At 42.8% G+C, this 23963-nt stretch overlaps 1 protein-coding gene across 1 annotated transcript in view; it reads right to left on the bottom strand.

The window, feature by feature from the left end:
* LOC118233001 (cadherin-18-like) overlaps positions 1–23320 on the bottom strand; it is a 71827-nt gene extending 48507 nt beyond the window's left edge. Inside the window, exons 1-2 of the mRNA XM_035428291.1 lie at positions 22900–23320; positions 9779–10260 (exon numbers count right to left, since the gene is read on the bottom strand). Coding sequence (XP_035284182.1) covers positions 9779–10006 — 228 coding nt within the window. The 5' untranslated portion in view covers positions 10007–10260; positions 22900–23320. The remainder of the gene's footprint in view (positions 1–9778; positions 10261–22899) is intronic.
* Positions 23321–23963: the final 643 nt, after the last annotated feature.

Consider the following 23963-nt stretch of genomic DNA (forward strand, 5'->3'; position numbering starts at 1 on the left):
TGACTGTATTACTGTCATCAGTTTTTAGCCCCCCCCCCCCTCCATACACCCCAAACCCCACCAGCCCACCTAATGGCCAAGTACATAGCAACCTCCGTGACTGATAGCCAATCCACTCGGCAGAAGCCTTGATTCCAGAATACATTTAACACAGATGTCCCAATTACTTGAAGGTGAGAAACAATCTATCACATACAAATGAATAAATAACTGCAAGCAATTCAGAAAGTCCACGTGCACGAGCATGACCTCACACAAATAAGAGACATCAATCTGACAGATGGAAGCTTCCATGCCCCCGAGTGAGTTAACGCAGAGATATCACAAGCGTCAGGTTAAGAAACGGGAGGAGCAAATCTTCCATGCGGCACTGTTGGCACTTAACAGGCACCCGTGTGAAATGACTGGTGTTTTCTCGCCACCTCGATAACGAATGTGGATGTGGGCGGACGGATCCCTCGAAATCGAGTAACAAACCCTCCTGCAAAATGCCGATAATTAGATAAACAAAAGAGCGGATAAAACAACCACCTCAGTCATCGTTTGTTTGGTTACGGGGCCCTGTAAGCTTTAGCTTTCCGTGCAAGGCTTCTAATGTTCTTATTCTGGCTGCTCTTTATTTCGACTTGGAGCGCGATGCATCGCCGTGGGATCCCTGGCTCAGCCTAACGGCAAAGACGCTTCCGTGGGCGTGGAAACAGGTCTGAGCATTCGTCTAATCGCATTGCTCCTCTGATTCACGCGTTCTGAAGGGGCGAGCACAAAGGGAAGCGCTAATGTGCCGTTTGCAGCGACTCACAAGAGGAAGCTCGCCGCCCACCTTCGCCGCACTTTGTCAATCTGAGCAGCGGGGAAGACGCACGGCAGCTGTTCAGGGGCACCGGTGTTATGACCGATGGGGTCATGGGTTCAAATTCCAAGCGGATCGAGGGAGCTACAACACAGACAGATACTGAATTTAAATGGCTTCTGCACTCATCGGGAAACCCATTTGTATGTGTAACCAATGGCCATTGGACGCACCATTTGTGCGTCTAGGGTGGATCGGCTGTTCTTATTTCCCGTCTGAACCCTCCAAGGGCCCCAAGGTAGACAGGAAGGGCTTGGGGCTCCACGTTACCAGCTACAGAACGCAGCTGTGTTCTCCCTCTCCATGTAGGTAAACAGTAGAGCCTTGACTCCAATAACCTTCAGCCAAGCGATGGGGTCAATACCTACACAGAGAATAAGGACCTCTCACCAGGGAGAGAATCCACAGGATCATAAGCTTTTTACAGAGGCAAATAAATTTATATTGACATTGGGGCAGCCCCTCTACAGACTCACCATCCCTAAGATTTATAGAATGCATATTTATTACGACAGTTTATATTTATTTGTTTATTTACTGAAAAAACTTGCTGGGGTTATAGTGAAATGGTGGTTTACTCTCCGGTACAAAATGGCTGCTGAGTATCATCCAGGGAATGCCACATGTTGGATTTTGGTGGAGGTTAGTTTCCCCCTTTATTGTAAGCAGGACCATGCACAGAATGGCATGTAGGGCATATGTTGTAAAATGAGGAAATGAGGGGTAGATTGTAATCGTGGGCAGGGGGTGATAGTGGGTGATTGCGACTGTGGACCTGGGGGTGGGAGGTGGGGGACGGGGGGGTTTGAAGAGGGATTGTGATTGCAAAGGGAACCTGTGGTTTAAAAAATGAAAGATGCCACAATCAAAAGGGTACTTCTGCTCTCTTAGGGCAGGGGGAATGTGCTTCAGCCTATGTTGGTGCACATGACAGTCCTAACTGCTAAATGCTTCCTCAGTGCTTTGGGATTGTGCGTATACATGCATATGTAGGTGCTTATATGTGCAATGTGTTATCATTATTATAACCCAAGTCGAGGGTTGCCAGATTTTACATGGTCTACAAAACAGGCCACCCCTGGGAAGACCTCAATGTGTTTCGCTTCATTCACTTTTGAAACCTAGAGGACCTTGTCCTTGGTCCCTGCAGGAATACTCCTCAGAAGAGATGGATTTTATTCATGGGAATTGGTGGAGGGAGCTTTAAATGAACTACGAGTGTGATGGACATTCAGATAGCAGCATAAATTCCTTTCTCGGCCACTGAGAAAGGGAAGCAAAAACATTCTAAGTGAAACCCCTACTCAAGTTTTTTTCATGCCATTAAACTTCAGATAACTGCCTTATCCTGTCACTGCACATTCCTTATTTAGTATTATGAATAAAACATTTTGCTGCCTTTATTACAAGGCAGATATTTTGTGCTGAAAACGATGCCAAGGGCATTATTTATTTATTTATTTGCCAGAAAAAAACATTTTTTCAGTCTCAAACCATCTGATAATGCCATTCTAAAAGTCTGAAATCACATTTTTATTATAGCAAACCAAAATGTTCAAAGAAAGCAAATGCAACAGCCCAAAATAGGATAAAATCTTGGAGAGCTTTAACAGGTGACTTAGGTGCATTAACTGTCTTAACTACTGCTTGTTTTTTTCCCATAGACTGCATGTTGCTGTTCTCGTTGTTAGTGTTAATCAGTTTAACCTTCAGGGTCCAAGTTGAACTATGCGGTTGTTCCCTGCACTTGGACCGGTACTTCTCTCTAGGGGTTTCGTCATACTTGTTCCTGGTTATGGTTATACACTTTGTTGTACGTCGCTCTGGATAAGAGCGTCTGCCAAATGCCTGTAATGTAATGTAATGTAACACAGTTTGAAATACTGAAACAAAGGCAAAAAGAGGAATTGCATACCATTTCCAAAATGTTCTCACCAGCTGGTGACATAACTAAAGTATCACCTGCAGGCACAATGTGGACTAACACAGTGTAAAATGTTGTCAACATAGTCATTTTGTCAACAAATGTAGAAACATTTAAAGCAAGCACTGTCAAATGTTGTCAATGTAATGTTGTTTTCACCAGATTTACAGACGTATCTGTCAAATGTTGCCAGTGAAGTAATTTTATCTCCAGCCTTGAGATATTTAAATAAAATATATATCTTGATGTTGCTAAATAATATTTTATTTCTTGTGTTGAACACCCTGTTCATCATGCCAGTGTCCATATTGAGTGAAGGGATACTTTGTGAAAATTCTCATGTGTTTAGACTGAAAGCACATACACACACGCACACGCACACACACACACACACACAAACACGGGCTGACCGAATTAAGTGAATGATAAGCACTACAAGAAAATGCTATTAGAATTTACATATAAAACAAAACATATAGCTTCAATGTAAATTTCAAAGACAGTGAGTGTGGATTGTTATTTGATGTTTATTTAAAATGAAAAGCCGCATCTATAGGTCTGTCCATATAGCGTGATGAAGTGGAATAACTCAGAAACAAGCAGTTGAATGCTATGGAATTGATGGGATTCCATTCCCTTAATCTTGAGATGCTCGCTGTCAAATCAAGTTGTCAGATGAACACCAGGTTCCATGATGGAGTGATTGACATGTCGTGTTCCGCAACCTAGAGGGAGCGGAAGGCTTTCTTCTCATCTCTGACGGATGGGTGGCTTCTCTAAAGCAACACCCCCTGCCCCCCCACCACCTTTTCATTTCACCTTGACCTTCACCTTGTTCAGGTCTTTCTTTTTTATCAAACATGTCACTGCCACTGCCGTGGATTAGTTCTGCCATGCTGACATGTCCCTATATCGAGGTGACCTTCTCTGTGCAGAGTGCGTAATGTAGGTCTTTCAGACTCTGTAAATGTTACAGAACTCCACATCAGTGCCTCCGTTAGGATCTCATTTTTCTTATTTTCCAATTTATGGTCAAGCTGATAGTCGGACGCGAAGGCATACAGCTACACATTAACCTAGCGAGCTGATGGAGGTCTAAGGTGATGAGAATTTGTTTATAATCCAGACACTTTATTTCTTCTTTTTTCACTCCAGAGGGTAATTTTACTACACAAGCTTCTGTTCTGTACTTTTCTGACCCAAAGGGAGAAAAAAGGCCAATAAAAATAGCTAGGGAGCACATATTAATGTTGTGGAAACTTGAACATGAACCTAGGGGTTCATTTCTGACTTCCACTGCTGCTACATGCACATTAAGAAAAAATATGTACTTTGTAAATGCTCTCAAATAATAGTGGTATCCTTTCCGTTAGTGAGCACAAGATGATGTCGAGAAATCACATGCAAAATATCAACCAGTGGCTTGTGTGCTGTGATTTCAGACAATATACAAGCTAATGGCTAAAGCTGCACCAACCCAAAGTCATCACAAAGTCAGCCTGCTATTATGTGATGGAATTGGTTAGGATAAAAGAAGTGTGGGGGGGGGGGCGGAGGGGGTTGTGGGTGCACAGAGCCTTTTAATTACCCCAGGAAATAAGAGGGTTGCTTTTGAAATATCATTATATCTCCAACTATTAATCTCCTGTAATCATCAGCAGATTAATGCTGGTCACTCCATGTCCCGTGTCTGCATTAGGACAAAGTAAACCATCGATGACCCCTAAACGAACGCCAACGTGAACCTCGAGAGGACTGATCGGGACCTGACATTATTTAATATGCACGTCCAATTCATTTCCCAACAATAGGTTAGGCCCTCCATAAAGACACGGCAATCTTGTGAGGCTAGCTCAGGCGGCTTACGCGGTCCTCAGCCGTTATCATGCAAATGCTTTAATTAAAGCCGTTGTGGAAAAAAAACAACAATACAAAACACTTTGAGGAAGAGGGGCTTATGAGAATTGGCGACCCACTCAGCTCAATTTTTCGCCAATTAACAGGGATGACTTAAAAGCAAGTCTTTGTCTGCTCACAAAGTTTATCAAGCTGTCAGACCAATTATTGTCCATAATTACCCCTAGACCATAATACATATTTAAATAAACTTGGTTTGCATTGCCATGTTAATACCTCTCATCTGCGATTCAGAAGGTCCAAATTATACACTTATATTTTTGTTAAAACAACAGACTGCAAAATGCTTCCAATTTAAATTCAGGATCAACCTTGTTCCTGAAATTTTTTGGTTTTTTGATTGATAAATAATATTCCACTTTTCGGATGCTTTATCCTGCTGTACTCATCTTTCTCTAGAGTTTGGAAGAAGATTCTGGTCATGCCAGAACCGACGGGGTGGGAGTTCCATATAATGACACATAGTTGGTCAGATGCTGGCCAGAGGAGGGAGGATATCAGTTGACAAAGTATGGGTTGGGCAGTGTAGTATTGTAACTAGGGAAATGGGTTTGTAACTGAAATGGTATGGGTGCACTGCTATTTTACCTTCTGATCAAGGTCCTTAACCTGAATTACTCTGCTATGTATCCAGATGTATAAATGGATTGTCTGCATAAAACAAATAGCAATATGTAATGTATTCCTCATTGTGCAATAGAAAGTCCTCTGGTCAATTGGTTGGCTGCAGTCTGAATGACCCCGTTTCTGTATGACACAGGTGTCAGGCCACTAAGTCAGTGATTGCCTGAAGAACCCACACAACTTGTTCTCAAGGCCTTAATTGGCCGCTGATTGGAAGGAAATCATAAATAAGTGCAGACACCGCGGTCCTCCCCGACTTGATTAGCGATCCTGTGGTGCAGATCGGTTGGTGGTCTGCAGGATAAAAATGCTGTGACGGTTGGTCGTACACATTCCAGATCCAAAGACATGGCAGCATGCTTCCAGATTGATGGAGCACATGTCAGTTATGAGATGAGCAATTTGAGAAATCGCAACTGGATGCCACAATTTATAATGAAACCTTTTTGTATTTTTACCCACCTCTTGCTAACAAGGTAGAATACTCATGAACAATTTTATTCCTCAGAGCAGAAATCCTCTGTTTTTGCTGGGTACCAAGATCATTTATTTTGTTGTCAGTTCTGTGAATATTTATAAAGATGAAAGAAAAACAGATTGTTTGGGGGAAAAAATGGGCTATTCCATGGAACAAATATAGAAATATAAAAACTTAACAGACAAAACAATTTCATCAGGAAATAGAAGGCAGAAGAGGGGGGAGAAGGAGAGAGATAAAGATAGAGAGGGAAGAGTGAGATCACAAAAGAAGAGAGCGAGCGTTTGTGGTACAAGGTTCGTGCTAGGTTCTATGACGCAGCAGTGCTTTGAATAGTCACCGATAAAGCATCACGTTAGCACGGTCGGCTAATGCAGTGCTACAGGGCAAAGGGAGGGGAAACACGCAACATGTGACTGGAATGGCTGAGGGTGCGCGACATCCATGGACTCGACTGTCACACTCTTCTCAGTTCAGATGAGAGGGGACAGCAGAATTTCCTGATACACCAATTAAAATGGCCGTTTATAAAAAGAGCGGATCGAGTTGCGTGCAGGTAGATTTTTTTTTTTGCCCATTAAAGTGTGAAAGTTCAGAAACTGTCAGCAATAGTTTGTCAAATTGGGTTTGTGATACAGAAAATGCATTTATATTGGTACTGTAAATCAAAGGTAGTGACGTATTTTTATTGAATCCAGGCGATGTCCGGATACTAGGCCCCTTAGTTCCCATAGTAAAGGCACATCTTAATGCTACGACATTCAGTCACATTCTTGGGGAAGGCCCTTTCCTGCTTCAGCATTACAATGCCCCCATGCATACAGGGAGGTCCATACAGAAGTGGTTCTGCCGAAAAGATGTGTGGAAGAACTTGACTGGCCTGCACAGAGTCCTGACCTTAACCCCATCCAACACATTTGGGATCAATTGGAAAGCCAACTGCGAACCAGGCCTAATCACCCAATCAGTTTCCAACCTCATTTATGTTCTTCTGACTGAATAAAAGCAAATCCCTGCAGCGATGACGCAACATCTAGTTTAAAGCCTTCCCAGAAGGATGGAGGTTGTTATAGCAGCAAAGGATAGACCAAGTCCATATTAACCCTGATAGTTTTGGAATGAGCTGTTGGATGTCAGTTGTCCACATACTTTTGCTTATGTAGTATATTTTATGGCAGTAGCTCCAATGGAGGTGTTGCCCTCTATTTTATATGCAGATGATATCTGCCTGCAAGTAACATACTGTAGCTTGAGTAGAGCTCTACAATCTTTGAAATGTCAAATTCTGTAGCAGGGAATGCAGAGAACAAGCAGAGAAAATGGAACCCAAATTCCAGCATTAAATGCCTGTGTTCACTATGAGGTCCTTGCAGGTTCAGGATTTATATAAGAAGCGGATTAGAACTGGCAAAAGCCTAATTTCACACAGATTGTAAAGTGTGTAAATACATATGAATGCGCAGAATTGCTTGCCAAGACCTTTAGTACATACTGTACAGAAACCGCTGGGACGCTGAAACCCAGGTCTGACGCAGTCCTGGATGCAATCTAAACAATGAGGAATATGATATTATGATCAGTTTGGATGAACAGATTAGCCTGATTCTACCATTAATCTGCATACTTTAGCCTGATCTAACGTAAGCTACATGGCCTTCTCTTTTCAGTTTCTTGTCTGCGTTTCCACGTGATGATGCCGTTGTATCTTGGTTTATCAGCCCACCTCCCATTCTGACAGGATAAAACATGTCCTGCTCCTGATGGTAGTGTACTAATAAGGAATGTGCCCATTGGACCGCTGTTCTAGCCAGCCGTGGGTTCCTCGGCGTGTTTTTACCGCCGTAGCGGTCGGCCAGTGACAGGGCCGTTCACCGGCTACTTCACATTCTCTTTAACAGCTGATCCTCATCTCCAATGCCTCACATTAACTGTCTGCGAGTGCACCGCTGTGGGGCTGATTCACAAAACACCGGAGGACCGACTGCTGTGCCGTTGGCAGGCTGCTAGTGGGCACTGCCTGATTGATGGCCCGGTATAGTGTTCAAATTAAAGCATGCCCTATTCTTTAGTGTACAAACAAAACCAGCCGACCAATTATTCTCATAGAAAAAAAGAGACCACCTCAAATGAGAGAACTGCAATCCTCTGTACCTTTCATAGTTTTAGCATATTTTCTATTAGCCTGCCTCAATGCTTATTGCATCAAAGCAAGTATGTCAATAACTGTAGATTTTTTTATTTGTTATGTTTCAGAATATGAATCATTGCATTGATTGGTTACCTTTGACAAGTTGTACGATTATTCCAGAAAAAAATAAAATAAAATCATATTAATGAGCAGAACATATCAGTGGAGCAATCAGCAATATTCTGAATCTGGCTATTAGTTTTTCTTTCTTTTTTAAATGAACAGATTTCACCAGTACTGTGCCAGACTGCCATTTGACTGAAAAATGATACCACAACTGCAGACGATGCTACAATTCTTGTACATTTGTGCCTCATCATTAATGTGATTTGTATCTTATCCATACAGAGCAATGAATCTGACAGAGGCCCCAACTGTGCCACAGTCGCACAGTCCATCATTGTAATGCAGAAGTAATGCTACTATCCCAAAAACAGATATATAGCTGTAATTCCTTTTTTCCATTAAAAATTAAATTACCTCCACCAACAAAGGCGGGAAACGTCATATATTCTTCTGAGCACAAGCATGAACAAACATATCCTGCCCCATCTTGAGGGGCGAGACTTTTATTTTGCTGAATGTTCAGAGGAAGACACGGATTGCTATCTACCTGACATTTTTAAACTGATTTTGTGGTTTAAAAAAAAAAGAAAGAAAAAACCTTTGGGTTGTTGTGGCGTCATGCTGTTTCAGTTCCGCAGCTCAGCATGGAAGAAATCAGGAGAAAGACACGGCTTCTTATACAAAAAAAAAAAAAAAAACATCAAAAAATTACGACTCGGTGACAAATTCTCGCCGACATTCCCCTCTGATTTGTTTGACAGCGTAGAATATCGTTTTCCATCTGTCTTACAAATTACCTGAAGACCCTCCGCAGTCTCATAAGGAAGCATGCTTACTGAATACCCCCAGGGTGGGGGCTGGGTTGGGAGTGGGGGGCTGTTGGGGACTTGTGGAGGCTCTCCTGGGCTCTTTTCTGTCTCACGTTTGAATTATTTGATTGAAGCCATTGGCTTGGAGAGATCATGTTACTCCAGCAACAGAGGAAATTCCAGGAAAAATCCTCATGACTTAGTTATTGCTATTACGACAACTTTCCCATCCCTGAATGGAAATATTTGTGGATTTTATATGGGTATTTAGATAAAACAGCAACCGTGCTAAGACAATAAGATAAGTAAATAAATTAATAAAAACAGTGTCCTAAACTGGCTTACACGAACTGGCAACCATGCAACAATCTCAGAACCAAGGTAGCTATTGTCTTTGGCTGCTGCATTAATGTGAATCTAAAATGGTGGAAAACAGGGGATTTGCACTCATTTAAATACAGTTCATTCTGCTGTCCAATTTAATGAGCAGAGCTATTCCAGTCATTCTATATTTAGCATGAAAGCTACCTTTAGCAATCCATTGATAGAAAGCACAAAGGGATAATACTTCATGCAAACATAACGTGGATTTCATCCCCCAAGCGGTTTGAAAATTTATGTACAGCAACTGTGCAATCACAAACATCCAGACCCAATATGGCGACAGTACAAGCTGACTATAATGACTGCTCTGCAATTCTAGTTTTCTTACTGAACCAAATGCACACACACACACACACACACACACACACATACAGTACATACACATACACAAGCACACACACACAATTGTTTTATTTGCTGTTCCACCTAAGGCTGTGCTTTTGCCCTTAGTACACGTGTACAACATGTATCACGGCATGTAGTGTAGTACTGGCTCCATCACCAAAGGCAAAAAAAAAAGAAAAAAAGTTGACCTTACCTTTCCAACGTACTGGGGGTCCGAACCAAAGTGCTCCTCTAAAACGAAGAACTGATTCCAGATCCAGCCACGTTTGGGCCGATGATGCACCTCCTTCTCCCCATCCGGGAGCTTGGTTTGGTTCCTGCTCAGCTTGCTGGGGCTGTGGTGGGACGTGCCGTGCTCTCCCCGGACCACGCAGAGGCAGAAGAGCAGCGGACAGAGGCAGGAGGAGGCCGTAATCCTCATGGTAGCGCACCCCTGGGCGTTTGAGCGCGAGGGTCCCACGGGGGGGGGAGGGGGGGGGGTTGCGCTGAAAGGCGCTAGATCCTGATCGGGCGGGTCCGAAGAGTTCTGCCAAGGTCCATGGTTTCGCTGGCTAACAGGTAAGCCAAGCTGCGTTTACATTACGGAGTGAGTGACAGCAGGTGAAAGAAAAAAGGCAAATGATGTTTCTTGATAGTTTTTACCACAGTCTGTCACACGTGTCCATCTTCCTAGTCCTATGGAACAAAAGAAAAAAAAAGAAAAAAGAAACACGTCACCACATTATGCTGACAGCCCACAGAATTTCTGATCGTTTCAAAGGCCCCTACTCAGTCCATCCACTGAATAAAATGTGAGCCTTTTTTTTTTTATACAACAATATTGGGTACTCTCATAGATGGAGAAAAGAGAGAATAATCCTCTAGATATGTTCTACAATTTTATTGTTGACATACGGTTACTACTGTACAAAGGGTCAAATTACAGGACGGATTCCACAGCAGTCTTTGCCCAGGTGATCAGGATAAAAGCAGCCATAGTGGGAGAGAAGACATTTCAAGAGGCAGAGGCCATTTTGAAGCTCAATTTTCTCATTTTTTTATGGTTCAAATATGAAGCAAGCTGTTGTGTTTTTGATAATGGGACTGAAAGTAGGATGTCATGTCTGTCTCCTTTACTGTAAATAAATGTGTGTGTGTGTGTGTGTGTGTGTGTTTGATATGCAGTTCTTGAGGTTATTTCACACTGTGTAGTAAGTATGACATTGTTGATGAAACAACTGTTGCTGAACAAACTGGCTTGTTTATGAAAATGTTTTTATTTCAGTATGTATTTTTTGATGGGAATACGGTATTCTTGATACACACATTTCAAAGCTGATTTTAAAAATGGACGTACTAAGCCAAGAGTACCAATAAGTTTTATAGGCCTTACAGTTACACTTAGGGAGGGGACATGACAACATCATCCAAAACAGCCCTGGATAATATATTTCACCAGTGAACACTTTGATATTCAGATGCTTCACACCTATACCCTCTGACATCCACTGGAATTGAAAAATACTCTGCAGACATAAATACATACATTCAGCAGCCATACACAAATCCATACTTTCATATTTTGCATTTTCCTGAGGTAAACAAAAAATTTGAGGATAAGAAGTGTGTGCTGTTGACTAAAGTAAAAATTTCACTGTGAATCAGTGCCTAATAATAAAAGCATCTTAGGAGACTTCTGAAGAGGCTTTAAACACAAAATCCCCTTTTCAAGAAGGTCTCATCTGAAAACTATTCACAAATACCCATGGCAGTACGAGACATATCTGTCACCCCGTCTGCAGCAGGGGAGAAAAGAGCAAAGGTGCAAAACCTGATAACGGGACGAGAAAAAAAAAAAAAAAAAACTTTGCAGAGCAGAGGTGCGAAGGCCTAAAAAAAAAAATCTGTATTATATCCAAACTCTTTTTTTTTTTTGTAATACGGATTCAAGCGTAACAACCCAGCACAATTTCAGTCTTCAGAGAGCTGCTCCGCTCATGTGACTTTGTGAGAGATTTTCTGTATTTTGGGGACAGCTATTTCAATCCACCCATCTCTTAAAGTCTGCACGCCTGAAGGGAAATTATATAGATAAATAAATCAATTAATTAATCTGCCTGAGCCTACTTGCCATGACTATTCGATAAGAATAAACAATTTTTTAAATGATACATATTTAATGTTTGGCAAAATTGAAATCTGTCTGCTGACATTTATTTTTCTGTCTTCCTATTGAATATACTGGAGCATGGCAGCAATAGGAATTCAAATAGAGGAAAGAAGCGTCGAACTTGAAGCAGTCAGGGTTATGGGTGCATTGGTTATGGATGTTTTTTTCTTTTTTTCCCCGTTGACCTTTAACTCAAGTCACAGAGAGGAGGATAATAATAAGAAGAGTGCTCTTCTGTATTGGGTTTTTTTGAGGTTCACTCTATTATTCTTATTCTAGTAATGGTGCCTACTTATGGTCCATAAGTCACCGGTCTCTGTCCTAGCAACAGCCTTAATTACTTGATTAGAGACATTGATTGGATGGGGACTGCTGCTCCAGTTGTCAGTGGGCTATTGAAACATCTGTCTTTCAGAGAGACCGTTTAACCGATGTTTTGACTTACTGTGGTCATTAAAGATCCTGTGGCTGTCATCACCAGTGGTAGGCATGCTCCCTGGTGCCCTGCCCAATTTCCAACTCAGGCTGTCTTAATCAGGCTAAATATCCCCCACTTTATTGCTGGCTTAATAAGTGCTATCTTTTCTCATTAGCCGATGCACCCAGAGTGTTCTGCTTGCTGTGTATCACCAGGGTGGGCTCTATACATTAGGATGATAAGAAGTGAGTTCTGCCCCTTGTGATGGTGTTTCACCTGTGTCATGATAGTGTGGGTCATGATGGGTCCCAGCTGTGATTCATTATAGTCATAGTTACCTGTGAAGATCTATGCAGAGATCAAGACCAGGACCAGGAGTAAACACCACCTTATTTTGAGACAAGGTAGGGCATTGCAGATGACAAAAGTTGCAATATTATTCCTTACAGAGTTGGTGACATAAATTATATTTTCATGGGATCGTACCAAACTGGAAACTGAAGTGAACCTCGAGGACAAATACGTAGAATCCTTATTTGTATGTAACCCTGAGGTCAGGACAGAACCTATTAACACTGGGGTCTCAGCGTCACTTCTTATTGGGTGGATGACAGAGTGAAATTTTATTTTGTTGAATAGCTTCTCCCCCTATATTGAGATTATTGCATGGAAGTGGTAGGAGTAAAATAGTCATTGTTTCACATTGGGGTGGATGTTCTGCCTCAACTCATTTTCCATACGGGGAAAGTAATGACACATCTTCAGGGATTCCATTTGAAGGATTAATTACAGAGTCTTCACATTTATTTTTCCCAATTAACTTTGAATTAAAGGGGGCAGAATTCAGAATTGTGCCCCCTCACTTTAGAGAATATTTATATTGCTCTATAGCAGTTGCATGTCATTGTCATTTGGTGTGTGTACATAGACTTGTACCCGTATTTTGTTAATTGCAATTTATACAGCATAGTCTGTAAGTATTTGCGTCATGGTACAATTTTTGTTGTTTTGGCTCAGCACTCCAACACACTGGATTATAAATAAAACTGTGAATATGAGGATACAGTTCAGACTGTCAGCTTTAATTTTAGGGCATTAACAATGATATCAGGTGAACCTTGTAGGATTTATAGCCCTTTTAATACATAGGTGGCCTATTTTGGCACATCGAAAGTAATTGGACAATTGCCTGTTCAGATGTTTCTTGGCCAGTAGTGTGTTTCTGCACCATTAGTTCATGCACAAGGTAGCTAACGCAAGATCAATAGTCAATTCTAGGAATGGGATTTGGATATGAAATATTTTACTCTTGTCACAGCAAGAGGACCGAAGAAGTGGGAGTGGCAGAAAAGCAGGCCAAAACAAGGCCGAAAAATCAGAATAAATCAGAGCGATAGCTAGAACATTGGCTGTGTCAAAATCAAGTTTTTGATGCATTGTTAGGATACAAGCATGCGAGTTGTATCCTAATGTTGCGAGCATGTGAGTTCAACAATAGCAAACAACCTGATAGACCATGGAAGCCCACTGTAGGGGAGGACCAAATAATACTCAATTGTGAAGAAGAATGTTACAACTGTCAAACAAGAAAACAAGAACACTCTCCAGGATGTAGGCATAGATGTGTCAAAGATTAGTATAAAGACAGCAGCAGCATAACCTCAGAGGTTCATGGCGATATATATATATACATATAATTATTATTTTTTATTTTTTTAACTAGAGTTTTGGAACAAATGAGACTAGCGTTAACCTATACCAATGTGATGGAAGTGTGGAGAAAGCTACACACTGCTCATGATCCAAATCAATCCCCTCATCTGTGAAACATGGTGGAGGTAGTGTTATGGCTTGGACATGTGCAGCTGCCAATGGAACTGGCTCAGTTGGCTTCATTGGTAACATGACTACTGATAGCAACAGCAGGATTAATTCTGAAAATTTTAGAAGCATCTTATCTGTTCAGATCCAACCAAATGCCTCACAACTCATTGGACAGTGCAGTGCGACAATGATCCCAAACATACTGCTCAAGCAACCATGAGGGGTTTTCAGGACCAAAAAGTGGAATGCTCTTGAATGGCCAAGTCAATCACCTGAGCGGAATCCAGCTGAACATGTGTTCCATTTGCTGAAGGTATAAAGCTGCTGAAACAACTAGGAGCTGAAGATGGCTATAGTACAGGTCTGGCAAAGCATCACCAGGGAACATACCCAGCATCTGGTGTTGTCTATGGGCCACAGATTTCAGGCAGTGACCAAATGCAAAGGATTTGCAAAATAAGTACTAAATATTCCCACTTTATAAATGGGCTGCAATTCCTACGGGTTTTGCCCAATATACTGTGTATGTGAAATGTATAAATTAAAGCTGACAGTTGGCATTTTTACATTGTATTCATTGTTTAATTTCTAATCCAACGTGCTTGACTACAGAGCGAAAACAACAAAAATATGTCACTGTCTGAATACTTACAGACTGCACTGTATGTAATGGTTTTGTTATAATTATGATTTGTAAATTACTTCATACATAACTGTCCCTCTGACAAACAAATTTCCTTTCCTTAAACATTCATATGGTAGCAAATGTTTGGAAGGTGTGCGGATGCACGTTTCATGAAAATTCTGGGATTTAACTAGATGATTGTCAATGTGCCTACCATCAAACATGAACAAATGTGTCTAGTCTTGGATACAGTATGAACACTTCCTTGTGTTAGAAAAGGGAGCATTACGCTATATGCAGTAGCAGTTGTTATTTTAACAATACGTGATAGTGAAGGAGCTAATATTAAACCTACAATAGTTTAAAAGCTTTGCTCCCTTATGCTGCTAGGTCATAGCCTGTATGACTATGCATTAAAACATGTTTAATTGATACCATTGGCTATATCATTAACCTAACATCCCCAGGATAATCGTGTAATCAATAAAACCTTTTGTAATATGTTCCTTAATTTCTAAGCGCATGCATTACATAGCTAAATATTTAAAATAACAAGATAACAATAATTTCCTCTTTGGACGTTGGAGAATGTACTTGCCCCAGGGATAGAGAAAATGGTCTGAGATGAAAACACATTGTGTGTGTGTGTGCGTGTGTCTGTTTAAACACAGCCATTGATAGCCTCGGCATTTGAAAGTGTTAATTTGTTCAGTTTAGACTCAAGTTAATGTATTTGGTTTTGACAATTACTTGTAAGAAATCCACCACAGTGGGGATTCTGTTCCTTTGTCTTGGTTGTATTGCACAGGCAGTGGGGTGCCCTTCTCTGTGTCACAATTTATATATTATTTGGGGATATTGATGGAATTAAAAATGATTAATCTGCGAGGACACTGTGGTTCAAATGACCTTTAAAATGTACCACTTCTCTGAATTCAGTTAGTTTTGTAGACTTTGTCATACTTCACCCTCATGTGGGCACTATAATATTACATGATAATTAATCTCTTAAGTCAAAGGTGTTTTCTTTGAAATGGCATGCTATTTATTCTGCAAATCTCTTTACATTTCTAAGTTGAACAGGACAGAACACTCGTGTATAAGATACAATTACGATCCAGAAAATTATCTTTTAATTCAGCAAATCTAAGCTTTCAGCCTCTGCTTTTTCAATCTAATGGTTCACTGTAAGCAGTAGCCTATACTGTATGCAATTTGATTGATACGTAATGGATTGAGGTTTAAAGGGCGTCAGTTTTGAATTAAAAACACAATTTTCCCTGATTCTGTATTGCTCATAGGAGATCACCATGGCTACAGCTCATTCACGTTATTTTCCTGACAAGATCCATTATTTTAGGGATGGAATAAACTGCCTATCTGAACTTTGATATGACACCAGGCCAGTTCTATCTTTACTGATTAAATATGAAAAATAGTATTTTCTTTTCTTTTTTTCAGGAGGAAACTTAAAACCAACAATGCAGTTTGGTGATGTTTTTCTGTAGGAGGCGACACCTTTCGGAAGAAGAGCTTAAGCGTAGACCTTGACTTGCGAGTTTGGGGGGTTTCCCACCCACCCTGTCAAATCACCCCATTCGGCCCTCTCAATCTAACCATCTGTAACCATTTCCCTTTTCATTAGGCTAATTCAATCCTTCCTGCTTCACCTCACCTAATCCGGGGTGAACACTCTGGGCACAACACCACCAGCGCCCCACTCTTTGATCTCGTTATAAATGACAGCCTCAAAAACGGATCTGAAAAGAGATGAAATGAACCGTGAACCAATGTTGCTAGCTGTTATTTATCAAAATAGGGACCAAACTCCTGCCCACTATTCTTACGCACTATTTTCTTCACATGCCGATGTGGAATAAAACATTTTTAAAAATCCAGAAAAAACTCCAGAGCGCTTGACTGGACAGTGGCTCTTGATTATGTTCCTCCATTCGCGTTCCTGGCTCTATTTAGTGAATCAGCAGGGATGTGCAATCTGTGACTCACTGGCCTTCAGGGGTTCCTCTCTCTGTGTGCCGATTGGCTGATGTACAGAACCACCACTTAGATCTTGGAGCCTGAGAGTGTGCTTGCATTCCCAGCACTGTGGTGAATGTTTAGACCCTATTTAGAGCCCAACAGGCATGGAGAAAGCTTGAGTTTGATTATGAGAAATTTGTACCAGAGGAAAAATACTTATTTAATTAATAGTAGTAGAATATTTTCTATGAATTGGTAAACTGCTGTAAACGTGATGATTCTTACTTCTTTTAGAGTAATGATAATAAATAAAATAAAATAAAAAATGTTTTAGGGTTGACATCCATGTGAGCATAAGCTCTTGTACCCTAGCGCAAAGAGCTTCCCCTGAGCTACTTCAGTAAATATCCCATATACCCCATAGATATAAAATGCATACCATTCTGGATAAAGGCATCCGCAGATACCACAAGGAAATGCTAAAATGTGCTATGCACATATACAGCATTCCTCTGGGACTTCACTGTCCAGACTAAAGGACTGAGGGAGCTAAACTTGGTCAGAAATGCACCAGACCTCACAAAACTGCGTGGTGCTTTCTGAGGGAGCAGTGATTTCTCACCTAGTGTCAAAAAAGGAAATGGGTGGGTGGGCTGGGGTGGGAGGACAATGAAGATAAATCCCCCCCCCCCACCAGATTGTGAACCGTGACCCACACAGACAGGGCTCGCAGTCTGTCGTGTCCCATATCTGTGCGGAAAATCAAAAAATGGGAGGACCAGCCTCCTCTCGGTCACGGCCAACGCTCATGCCAGACAGTCAGATGGTCTTCTGTGCTCTCTCCGTCTGGCTTCTGTCTGACATGGGCTTCAGCACACCAGCGTTGGACTTCAATACATAAATGAATAAAATAAATACCATATGACATGAGCCAAGAATTGGATTTGTGATTTGCTCTCTCTCTCTGTATGTATATATATATATATATATATATATATATATATATGAAGAAAAGCACACTTTCGACACATACCATTAGAGTAACCTGAAATCACTGGCATGTTCATGGAACCATTTTGAGATTATGCATGCTTTGTGACATGGTTCATTATCCTGCAGGAAGCATATTTGAAAAAGGGTCGACTGTGGCCATAAAGAAATGCACATGGTCAGCAACAATGCTTAGCTATGCTGTGACGTTCAAATGATGCTCAGTTGGTATTAAGGGGCCTAATGCATACCAAGAAAACAGTACCCACACTATTTCCGTCTCGAGCCTGGAGGGTTCCATGGGGTCATGATGTTTACACCTAATTCTGACCCTACCATGTACATGTTGCAGCAAAAATCCAGATTCGTCAGACCAGGCAATGTTTTTCCCAATTTTCACTCGCCCAGTTTTGGCGATCATGTGCCCACTGCGGCCTCATCTTCTGGCGCTTAGCTAACAGGAGTGGAACCAGGCATGGTATTCTGCTGCTGTAGCCTATCCGCATCAAGGTTTGGTGTATTGTGCATTCAGAAATGCCCTTCGGCACATCACTGTTGTAAACAGCTGTTATTTGAGCATTTGTGGCCTTGCTGTTAGCTTGAATGAGTTTGCCCATTCTCCTCTGACTAACTTATGTCACTAACAAGGTGTTTTGGCCCACAGAACTGCTGCTTAGTGAATGCTTTTAGTTCATCACACCTTTCTCTGTAAACTCTAGAGGCTGTACTGTGTGAAAATCCCTGGAGGGTATCTGTTTCTGAGATGCTGGGACCACCACATCTGGCACCAGCACCATACCACGGCCAAATTCACGTTGATATGTCTTGTCCATTCTGATGTTTGGTCGAACAACAACTAAACCTCTTCGCCACATCTACATGCTTCATATATTGATTGCAGCCACATGATTCACTATTTGGAGGAGCAGGCTATTTGTGATAATGAGCAGGTATACATAATAATGTGGCCACTGAGGGCTAGAATTACTTAAAGATTGGAACTGCTACGCAAAGGCAGTTGCTACAAGGTCACAATATCTACATCAATTTGCTAAATGGTCGCAATGGGTCCAATCATTATCACTCGCAGTCAAGAAGATAACTGTTTTTAATACATTTTTACAGATGAAAATAGCTCTGAGAAACAATAAGAAACAGAAGAAAGGGAAAAAATGAATGTTTTAAGAGTACTAAACAATTTCTTTAAGCACAGCATTTCTATAATGTGTGGAACATAAAATTATAAATTAATCATTGACTGGATGATGTACTTGAGTTGTGGGCTGTATGCAGAGAGCTATATTCTCCCTGGACACTCAACTCTCTCAGGTTGCTAATGCATTTTCTGATTAATCAGTTCAGATTTGGTGGCTGGGCGAAGGACAGCTTTAAGTGAGCTCTTATACATTAAAAATGTACAGTATACTGGAGTTATAATGCAGTTTTTGGAAAAAGGGTGTGTATGTACAGTATGTGTGTGCATGTGTGTGTGTGAATGGATGCCTATTGTGTGCATAAGTATGCATATGTGTCTTCTCTAAGGACATAATCTTAACTGAAACCTACTTTCAGGAAGTACTAGCAAGGTCATAATTCAATTTATCTATATGAGAATGCAGAGAAGTATTTGAGCCAGGCAAAGTGGGGCAGGCTGGTGAGGGATCAAGGTCAAAGTGAATTACCCCCGTAACTGGTTTTTGTCTTAGCCTAAAGAATACAGTCATTAATGGCCCGGCGATGAACTGGTGCAAGGCAGTCCCAATGAATTATGGGAGAGTCCAAGACACCCGGGGCACAGTCGCTCCAACGGTGAGCGTGTATCTAGCTGCTCGGAGATGTTCAATCTGTGAGGCTTCAAACCCCAAGCCGGAGACACCCTCGGGGGCACTCTAACAGCCTCTGCAAGCTTGGGAGCGAGCAGGCCTCTCCAAATGGAACACTCCATTGTGCCTTTGCACTCAGTTCAGTGTCCCACAATCCCTCAGGTGATGGCTAACCATAAAAGCTACCAATGAATCTGCGCTATTAGCCTAACATGAGAGACCACAGATGAATAGACAATTGAGCCCAAGCCTTTTTGGGCCCTACATTTTATTGTAAGTCGCACACGTGGTTCTAATGGATACTTCTAATGTCTAACATTTCAGACCCAAAACTCCCGGAATTGAATGATATGGAATCCAATGCCTATGCAACATGATCTACTGTAGGAACAAACATGAAAAAAACACTTCATATTGCACTGCATGCAACATTATTGTATTCTCTAATCCTTTTTTATTTGTATGGAGCATTGAAATTCATGTGCATGTATATGTACGTCAAACAATGCCATACAAAACATTATTCAGCTTTATATTCTTACTCATAATGAGGGTGAAAGTAAAATTCAGCTACATAGAGTGGGGTGAATGTCTTAAACATGCTCAGTAATGTATATCTTTTTTCCCCAAGGACTTGTCTAAAGAGTTCAAATTCTGATGGATTAAGTCACTTACACTGATAGGTTTAACATCTGACTGTGAAAATGATTCCAGTTAATGAGACTGCATCTAATCCACTGTCAGTGCAGCGGTAATTCTCCCAGGGTTCCTGACGGCATGCTTAAGGATAGAACGGAGCAGAACAGTAGCCAGACTCGAGATAAAAATGACAGTAAACTGTTCCAGTTTTCTGGCTCTGAATGACCCGTAGCAGAAGCGCCGCTCTTTTTCATGGTTGAGGTGCAGCGGGGCCCGGGCTTGTTAGAATTCAGATGCATGAGACACCAAACAGCAGACATTGTTAATGCACTGCAGACTTTAAACGCATCGAGGGGACGCGGGAGAGAGGAGGTACGGAAAAACACGTTTCCTCCCTCCCTGCAGCTCACTGCTCGAAACAACAGGATTTCTAAAAGCTTTATTTGCACTTAATGTCACTGCCTTCGGAACACATGACAAAACAATTTGACTTCCCCGTTATGAAGAACCATCACTTCTACCAGACTGCAGAACTAAAGTATCTATTTAGTCTTTTTTTTTCTGGGGCTGGAGGAAGCTGTCAGAGAAATCGCGACAAGCAGCAACCCCCTCTAGATCACGGGCCGAGTGAGTGGCTCCCACAAAACAACTGCAATACCATATCTGACCACAAGGTGTTGAGGAGAAAAGTAGAAAAAATAATAATTAACAAAGCCAGATTGTCCTGCATACATAAGAAGGTACAGGCAGTTTGCACATCTGTTAATCTAAGCCTGTCAGGAAATGCAAGCTTACACAGGAACTATGAGCTGTGGGTACGCACACACAAGCACGCACACACAGACACACACACACACGCATGCACAATCACACACACACACACACACACACAGACACGCACGCACGCACACACACACGTACACGCGCACATCCACACCCACACAAGACCAGATGCTGCACTCTACCACTTACTGGATCTAACAGGAATCAAAGCTGCTGTACAGGAAACATGCAGAGCATAGAATAAAGACAACCTCCTGCCAGTGGGACAGAGACAAGTACGTGCAACCTGAGCAGGGACCAGAGCTGAAGCCTAAACACATTTCTTTATCCGAGTGTGGAAAAGACAGTGTGGCGAGACAAAACTGTTTTAATGAAAAATCAATGCAATGGCAGCAAAACCTTGTTCATGTGCTGTGACCAGGTTTGCTGGCGTGTAGAGTTTCTTGTCTGCTTCCAAACATATTGTCTTTGTTTAAGTCAAGTTAGCCTGAATGCAACGTCTGATTCAAATTCAGTGGCTGTCAGCTGTATTATAGTACCTCTTAAAAACACAATACGACTGACCATGGCTTTTCAGGCGCGAGTATAAAGATGTCAGTCTCCATATTGCAGATTCTGATTAAGTGGCTGCAAAGCGTACAGGTGAAAACCCTGCGGATCCTTGGGAGATATTCTGAGCCTTACTCCAAACAGCGCGGCACAAAAAGGTGAGAATAGAACACCTGCCAGTGTACGTATGTCCTCAGCACAAGACCAGACGCCTATTTAATCAGATGCAAGTGCATGCGATTGCACGCTGTCACCTTATCGCTGACTAGGGAAGATGCTTTCATTTACGCCTTACACATTAGACAGTGGCTGGGCTGGGTCTGCCAATAATTCTAGCATTATTGTTTTATTTTATTTTTTTCATTTCTTCTGTACAAAAAAAGCACCTCCCAAGATGCATCGGTAAATATTCCCAGAAATGAAGGCTCAAACAGTTCCATGACATTGAAATAAATATCCCAATAATATCCAGGGCCAGGCTGGAGGGCGGTGGGGGGGGGGGGGGGGGGGGGGGGGGTTGGGGGGGGGGGTTGTTTGCTGTTTGATGGGGTGGGGTTGGTGGGGTGGGGTGGGTGTCTTGGGATAGGGGCTTGGGAATGACATGCATTTGCCACTCTGACACACAGATTGCATTAGGGAGTTAGCACGTTCACCTCCGAGGCAGGACTCCGCAGACCTCTATTGCATGCAACCGCTCATGAAGGCTTTTTTTGCGACGGGTGTAATGAAAAGATGAAAAGGTGCAGGCTGTGCGCGTCTCAGGGCTGCTCCTCGGAGGCTCCGCTGAGGGCTGGGCTACGAGACTCTGCCGAACGTACCGTTCAGACAACACCCTCGCACGGCACATTAAATATTAAAGCGGGACCACACTTCCGTGCCGTGCGGTAACGCGTTCGGACCGCAACCACCGTGACCGACCGAAAGTGCAGCACCTGCACAAAACCCGAAACTCATTGCCATTTGTCTGCAGCATTCGAAAGGCAGTATTCTGTTTTAAAGAAAGAAAAGAAAAAAAGAAGCAAAACAGTTTCCTGACATGTTAAGAACTCTCTGTACCCCATGTGGCAAAGATGCATTCGCATACCAAGGCTGCAGAGACAGCTGGTGGAGGGGACACCACATGCCTTTTCAGAAGGAGAAGAAAAAAAAAGCATCCCGATGCCAGAATGATAAACTCTGCGCGAGCCGTGCATTTTACTCTCGTTTACTTACTTCTTCATTTCTTGTCTTTGCGGAAGCTGAGAGACCGAAGCCCAAGACGGTGCCCTGGCTACAGATGCCTGAAATGGACCGGGCAGGTGCTTGCCCCCCGTACGCGTGTGCCCTGGATGCCCGAGCATGTCGCAGCATGCACACCGCGCTGAGCACCCAGACCGATTCCACACAGAGACGCAAAAGTCTAGCGGAGCGCGGTACGGGGGGAGTGGGGAGGGAGGGGGGGTACTAGGGGAGAATGAACCCGGAGATCGGAGAAACGCACGCAGCGGCAGAAAAGAAGAGGAAGAAAAGGAAGAGGGAGGAAAGAGCGCTTTACCTTGTCTCGCGTGCACTGGCAGACAGTGAGGCATTTGATCTGAGCGGGCTGCTTTCTCCCATAGTCCTCTGTCTCCCCGCGTCTCTCCGCTCACGCCGCTGATCCCAATCCGCTCCTCAGGAGTCCGCTTTCCCAGTCCGCTGGGCTACCGCCGCGCCTGCTGCAGCTCAGGAGGGGAGCTGTGATTGGCCAGCCCCGCGCGCGCACACGCACACACACACTGCAAGTCTGCCCTCCTTGTTTCTCTCTCTCTCTCTTGCACTCCTCTCTCTCTCTCTCTCTCTCTCTCTATCTCTCAGATGCTCTGGGGTGGGCTGCTCTGCTCAGTTTTCATTCCCCTTTCTCTCTTTTACCCTCTGCCTCTTCATTATTTTCACCTTCTACTTTTTTATGCCTCTCCCTATCCCTCTCCCTCAAGCCACACCTTTCCATGTCTCTATATCCTTCTTTCCATCTCTCTCCCTCTTACCCTCTATCTGTCTCTCTCTCTCTCTCTCTCTCTCTCTCTTTCGGGAGGAAAGCTAATTAATAATAAGAGCCGGGGAGGGACGGAGCGAGGGCATGTGCGCGATGCGGGGATGAGTAGATGGAGGTGTTAGCCCATCAATTAAGGAAAGGTGGGGGCGTTGGCGGGGGAAGAGGGCAGTCACGCGGGCCGGAGGGGCGGGCGGAGGAGAACACGGGGGGACTAAAAACGCACGCTCGTGTGACCTCTCTCCCCTCCCATCTGTCATCCCGCTTCAGCACTCCCTCCCGTCCCTCGTCCCAAGGAAACGGTGATTTATCTCTAAAACTACATTTATTTACGCCCCTCCCCCTCCCCCTCCCCCTCCCCCGAGCGGCCGCCAGCGCCCACGCCGGTCCGCACGTGTCCCGGGTACGCTATGCGCAAAAAAATAAAATAAAATAAAATAAAATGTTACGAGGCGCGCTGATGGCCGTGGCCAATTCGAACGTCGTCGTTTACAGTCGGCCGAGCGATTTATAGTCCGTGAGATGGACCACAGAGCTGATGCAAGCAGGTTTTATCACAGATTTTGTTTATTGCTCTATTTTTCGCTATT

The sequence above is a fragment of the Anguilla anguilla genome, chromosome 8, assembly GCF_013347855.1.
Source record: "Anguilla anguilla isolate fAngAng1 chromosome 8, fAngAng1.pri, whole genome shotgun sequence".
Taxonomy (NCBI): Eukaryota; Metazoa; Chordata; class Actinopteri; order Anguilliformes; family Anguillidae; genus Anguilla; species Anguilla anguilla.